This window comes from Nymphaea colorata, chromosome 7, assembly GCF_008831285.2.
Source record: "Nymphaea colorata isolate Beijing-Zhang1983 chromosome 7, ASM883128v2, whole genome shotgun sequence".
In the NCBI taxonomy this organism is placed as follows: domain Eukaryota; kingdom Viridiplantae; phylum Streptophyta; class Magnoliopsida; order Nymphaeales; family Nymphaeaceae; genus Nymphaea; species Nymphaea colorata.
The window spans coordinates 22,623,055-22,629,316 of NC_045144.1; the positions used below are offsets into that span (position 1 = coordinate 22,623,055).

General features: G+C 37.4%; 2 protein-coding genes across 2 annotated transcripts; both read left to right on the forward strand.

Annotated features, from left to right (window-relative positions):
- Window positions 1-293: 293 nt before the first annotated feature.
- Window positions 294-954, forward strand: LOC116257220 (L-type lectin-domain containing receptor kinase V.9-like). Its single transcript, XM_031633832.1, has 2 exons — window positions 294-583; window positions 666-954. Exons 1-2 carry the CDS (start codon window positions 294-296, stop codon window positions 952-954), a joined length of 579 nt encoding a protein of 192 aa, XP_031489692.1.
- Window positions 763-1,591, forward strand: LOC116258142 (L-type lectin-domain containing receptor kinase SIT2-like). Its single transcript, XM_031635280.2, has one exon. It carries the CDS (start codon window positions 985-987, stop codon window positions 1,561-1,563), a length of 579 nt encoding a protein of 192 aa, XP_031491140.1. The 5' UTR covers window positions 763-984; the 3' UTR covers window positions 1,564-1,591.
- The last annotated feature ends 4,671 nt before the right edge of the window (window positions 1,592-6,262 follow it).

Here is a 6,262-nt window from a genome sequence, read left to right on the forward strand (position 1 = left end):
TCGGAGTTCCAGGAGTTAGGTAGCCATGGCTTTGCGTTCGTCGTGGTGCCCTCCACCAACTTCTCTGATGCCGCTAGAGGCCGCTACCTCGACCTCTTCAACGAGTCGGACAACAGAAACCCCACCAATCGTATATTTGCAGTTGAATTCGACACCGCTCAACAAGCAATTTTGATGGATACAGATGCAAGCCATGTGGCCATCGACGTTAACCGTGTAATATCCAATGCCTCTGCACCTGCTGCTTACTATATAGAGTATGGCAAGATGGAAGGGTGGTTCTAGATAGCAAGATGACCATTCAGGCATGGATAGAATATGATGGACAGATGAAGCAGCTGAAGGTCACCATAGCTCCATTGTCACACCCACTCCAGCCTAACCGCTCACTCATTTCATATCCCATTGATCTGTCCCCTATTCTGCTTGAACACATGTATGCTGGATTCTCTTCTGGTACAGACAGGCTGGTTAGCAAGCACTATATTTTGGGATGGAGCTTCAAGATGAGCGAACAACACCTGGACCTTTCACGCCTTCCCTCTATTAGTGATGAATCTCCTCTGTGGAAGTCTTCTAAGTTGTTCTTGAACGTACATTTCTGTAGCGTTGGTGGATCTATCATTTCTCATGATCACAGTTGGCATTTCTTATTTGGCCTATAGGAATCGAAAGCTGACATCCAAGAAGATAGAAGGATGGGAGATAGACTACCCACATAGGTTCTCATACAGGGAACTCTACAGGGCAACCAAGGGTTTCAAGGATGAATTGGGCAAAGGAAGTTTCGACGGTGTCTACAAAGGTGTGATGCCAGGCACCGGATTGGAAGTTGCAGTCAAGAAAGTATCGCCTGAGTCAAAACAAGGAATGAGGGAGTTTGTTGCAGATGTGTCGAGCTTGGGGAGGATGAGACACATAAACTTGGTCCAATTGCATGGTTGGTGTAGATGAGGAGACGACCTGCTCTTGGTTTATGAATTCATGCCAAATGGGAGCCTAGACAGTTTGCTTTTTGATGTGAAAGCAGGAATCCTCAGTTGGGAACAGAGGTTCAATATTCTGAAGGGAATTGCTTCCAGCCTGCTGTATCTTCATGAAGAATGGGAGCAAGTGGTTGTGCACAGGGATGTGAAAGCAAGTCATGTGTTGTTGGATGGTGATCTAAATGGCAGGTTGAGTGATTTTGGGCTTGCCATACTCTATGAGCATGGGACCAACCCAAAGACAACCCACATCATTGGGAGTTTCGGGTACATGGCGCTGGAGCTCTCCCACATCTACAAGTCCAAGAGTTCGGATGTGTATTCTTATGGTGCCTTACTCCTAAAGGTGGCCTGTGGAAGGAGGCCTTTTGAGCCCAGGAAGCCCTCTGAGGAGATTATTCTGGTGGAGTTAGTTGACTATTTGTGGCAAGGTGGACAAACACTGGACGCTATGGACAAGAAGCTTGAGAATTGCTATGTGGTGGAGGAAGGAGAGCTTGTGCTGAAGCTTGGCGTGCTCTGCTCACAGACTGCGCCTGAATATCTAATGGCAATGCCTCGGTGCAAGAATATCTAAATTACAAGGATTCAGTACTTCAAGATGATATCGGCATGGACCAATTAATTTTGTAGTATCCTTCCTCAAATAAGGTATCAACAACTTCAGACACTTAGGCTGATCATAACATATGGAGACAACTCCAGCTGTCTTTGCAGAAGCATCAGTTAAAAGTCGTAGTTCAGTAAAAGTTGTTAAGGTAGCAAAATATGATATTTTGCTTGTTTCTTCTTGACTAGTAATCAGCTACAAGATCTCTCACATCTGTTATTCTTGGGTCCGAGTCCGAGTCACCTTGCTTGCCGTTTCTATGCTCCAATCTGTATAGGCTTCGCCTACCATAATGTGTCTATGATTTGTACAATCAGTAGGAATAAAATATTCAAGGTTTCATAGTTGATTCTCTCTTTTTCTCTTACATTGTTTTGACTTTTTCTCAGCTCATTTCAATGTGTTGAATAATATTTGTGAAACTGTATTGTTATGAATATAAGTTCAAGTTTTCATTAACCATTGTCTTACTTCTACTCATTTTCATGTTAGTTTTCAAATTTATTGATACTTCCTATAATATTAGTTTTAACATGTGTTTTCGGCTAATGATTCCTAGAACAAAAATTTTCATGTTAACAAACGCAAGGACGAACCAAATGCCAACTTTTTACAAAAGAAGATATGACAATAATGCTTATCTTCAATAGCACGTATCAAGTATCACTGAAAATTTATAACCATTTACTGGGCAGAATGCTGCGCCATAGAAAACTCAGCAGAAAGTCATGACAGTGACTCCCGATTTAGTCGCAATATTTGCATATCTCATAAATGTGGAAGTAGATACCTGCTTTGGGAAAGACAATATCTCATTAAAAATCGTTTTGTGGTGATAGAAGATTGAAATTGCCACTAAAGTTTTTTTAATTACACAGAAGGCATGCCATGACCAAACTGCCATTAAAGACTTTCCATGCCACATATTTAGTTAAATTTATTGTGATTGTTTTTCAAAATGATGTCTATTTTCTGGTTCTTAGCTAAATTCATTTTTTCTAATTAAAAATGACTTTTCACATAAATTTCTTGTTTTTGTTTGCTTCTTTAATCGTGGATGACTTACCTTCAGGATGGTTAAGAAAGAAAAGTAAAAAAAAAAACTAAGATATGTTTTTTGAAAATATACGGAGTGGTTTTCAGAGGAAAAAGTGGTGAGGCATTGAGAAAAAAATGACGGAAGAGAGCAGGGAGGCCTCTGGGTGAGGGGGAGGCTTGGCCTCTTAAAAGAGGAAAAGGGTGGTCCGTCATCTCTACCATCGTCTGCACTAGCTCACCAAAAGTTTTGTTAAAAAAAAAAAATAACATTGCCGTCATCCCCGCCATCGCCCACTCTAGCTCATCAGAAATTTTGTTCTATAACATAGTGGCTGTCCTGATTTAGTCGGATGCCTTTCACATTTCTTCCCAAAACCTTGAAATTAATTATGGTTCTGTTGAATATTCAGAGTGTTAGGATGGAGTATTTTATGTCGCCGTGAGTGCGATGAAATTTGGAATCATAAAGTTTCTGAAAAGAGTCCCGGTCTGAATAGAACTTCTATGCGTGATCCACGTTTCTTATTAACGCACATAACTAAGGTCAATTCACTAAATTATGGAACAACTATCTTAAATCCAATGGAATATGATTTATACAAAAAAGGCTGGAAAGTGATTGACGTAACTTTTGGGCGGTAATTTCATTATTGTTTTCTTGCTGTAAATTTGAGAAAGGCAGTAACTGGGTTACTAGGGGAACAAAATTAATTCCAACAGATTTTTCCATAATATATTATTATGACAATTATCCGCATGGTCTCAGGAATGCTTTTACCTTTTAATGCTTTCTAGGTTAGAATCCTGTAGCCGCTGTCACGTTCTAGTGAAAGCACATGCTTCAGGGTAAGGGGCACCTTTGTTTTTCTGCAAAAAAGCTTTGAGGTGTATGCTTTAAGGCGTGAAGGGTATGCCTCTTACAACACAAGCATGACTATATGGAGCCACATCCATCTGGATCTCTTCAACTTTAATGTTCTCAATAAAGGACATGAGGTGAGCACCTATACACACACACGCACACATATATATCTATTATTTGTTTCTCTTCTTGAATCTTTAATATTTTTCACCATTTTATTTGCCATTCCGATTGTTCAAGGATAAGTTTTAGGTAGAGGTTGGGTTCCATCATATGATGGGCTTGTTACTGTTATTCTTTGTGTCTTGACTTGTGTTCAATGTGGATGATTGCCTGAATGTACAATTTATTTACAATCTCTTATTGTTATTTCATGCATAATGTGAAACTTATGGCTTTTGATTGTTCTATTTTCCTTTTTTCATTAGGCGCATGCTATGGTTGCTACTCTACATTCTGTGCGTATGAGCAGATGCTATGCGTTTTCTTGACAGCAAATCAGATACATGTTATGTACATAGCATGTAATTGCTTGTTATTGCACATATAACATGCAATTGTCAATGATCTTGTCAATTATTATTGTTCTTATTGTTATTTTTATCTTTTCATTGTCATTGCGCCAAAATCTTAAGAGTATAAAGAATCTGGTTAGTCTTTGTGATTGATCCTTCCAAAACTTTCTATCCAAACACTGCAGTAGTAAATAGATCATCTTTTTTTATTTGTTTGCTTTGTATGCTTTACTTGCTGGACAAGGCTTTCCAGCAGCTAACTTGAAGATTAAGTTTCCTTATTTGCTAATACTTGAATGATTGTCCTGGTTGACAATTTCAAGTATTTCCACTGTTCGACATTATTATGGTTGTATCATATATATCAAGCTTATTTTATAGATGTAATGAATCTAGAATCTCATCCATTTATTGCTGCCGAACAAGATGATCTATTTCCTTTCTTTTGAGATGACTGAAGTTTTTCTTTGCATCATGATACATCTTTCCGGTTGGGTTAATGCAGATATTGATCTTGTTTCAATTGACTTTTGCAGTATATGTGTCATATTTTATCTCTCCCTTTGTGACTTTTCCTTATGAATCCATGACAGGACTAAGACATCAAAATCAATATGCAGATACTAGTTAAAATCATTTGTTCTGTTGAAAACCTAAAAGTGACCTCAAAATTAAGGGAACTTGGATAATAAGAAAGATAACTATTAATCATAATCATTATGGTCAGGCAATGATGTCCCTAATTCTATATTTTCATGTTTCTCAATGATTTACCTTACTAGAGGGGGTTTCCTAATAGTGCTTAAGTTTAAACAAGCACTAAAGGGGTAAGGTTTAGGTTCAATTTAAACTTATTAAGGACCTTGTTTGAATCCTAGAGTGGATGTTTAAGATTATTCTATGAGAGTTGATAGAATTAAAATAGAACAAGTTAATGTATATTTTAGGTCAAGACATTACAAGTACAAAACCAAGTCTACAAAAATTAAATATGAGCCTAGTTATATAACAAGCAATTTCATGAAACTCACCGTGCAAAATTCAAAGGAGCTTCAAAATGCTGATTAATATGAATCTACTAACATTTTTCTCATTCAAGGAGTTGGCGCTACAATAGACTAAATGCTTACATTCCTTCTTTGCGTATTGTGACCTTCTAGGTGTTTCCTACAATCCTCCCTTAAATGTATGTTTTTATGTTATTCCCCAATCCCTAGAGCATTACCCAAATTCTGTAGTGTGTGTGTGTGTACACATATATTTTCTAACTTTCAACTTAGGAACCACAAAGCACACAAGGCATCATATGCAAAAAGACATTTACTCTAAACAGGAAATATCAGGTCATTCTTGCCTTCTACTCTAAATAGGCTGGTCAGAAATGATTTTTTCTTTCTCGTGCAACAAGTGTCACAGCTTCTTTTCTACCAGGATTATACATTTATGTCAATGCTAGGGAACAAAGAGACAAAAAAATGTCTTCAATGTGTCCACATGTTTTCAGTAACCAACATTTTCATTGATATGTTTCACTTTGTATCTCAAGCACCCACAAATATATGTCCTTCAAAACACACAAACTAGCCCCAATATACCAGAACCACGTACTCTTCCATGATACTTCATGCTTCCATTATTTTACACAGTTAAAGTTTGTCCTTATTGTTGCATAGAACAATGCGTGCATTTATTTAGCATTCAGCTGAAGATACACATTGTATCTATGAATGTCTGATGAAAACAATGATTTGCCGTCGTATATTGGTACAGCAAGCGAAGAAAAGTAAAGTGCATGTCTTTCATCGCAAAACAAGAGCTAAACAACTAGACTATGGGAAAAAAGTGGAATTTACATACAAAAAACATGAAATTTCAACCACCATATTAAATCTAAGTGTAAAACCAAGTGAAAAAATACTGGAGTAAGTATAAGTGAATCTAGCTAACTCGTGCATCTATTATCACTCAAAGAATTGTGAGTAAGCATAAGATTATTAAATTGAATATGTCATCCAAAGTATACCCATTCTTAAATTCTTTTTTTCCAAACAAATGCTCTTAAGAGAGTGACATATGAGATCCTTCTCTTTATGACTATAAAAGAACCATTTTTGTTGGTAAGCTTCCTCTTTTGTATGAAGTTGATTTTCTTGGTATGTTTGACCAAGACTTTTTTTCTTGTATGGAGAATCGGAGGGTGCTTTTTGAACATCAGGTTACCTGGCCCAGGTCACTTTAGTTGGCTTTTCTT

Bases quoted from the DNA above. Each gene is read 5' to 3' on its own strand.
- LOC116258142 (XM_031635280.2), top strand. From the start codon at position 985: ATGCCAAATGGGAGCCTAGACAGTTTGCTTTTTGATGTGAAAGCAGGA.
- LOC116257220 (XM_031633832.1), top strand. From the start codon at position 294: ATGACCATTCAGGCATGGATAGAATATGATGGACAGATGAAGCAGCTG. The intron at 584-665 runs GTTCTTGAACGT...TTTGGCCTATAG, and splicing joins CTGTGGAAGTCTTCTAAGTT to GAATCGAAAGCTGACATCCA.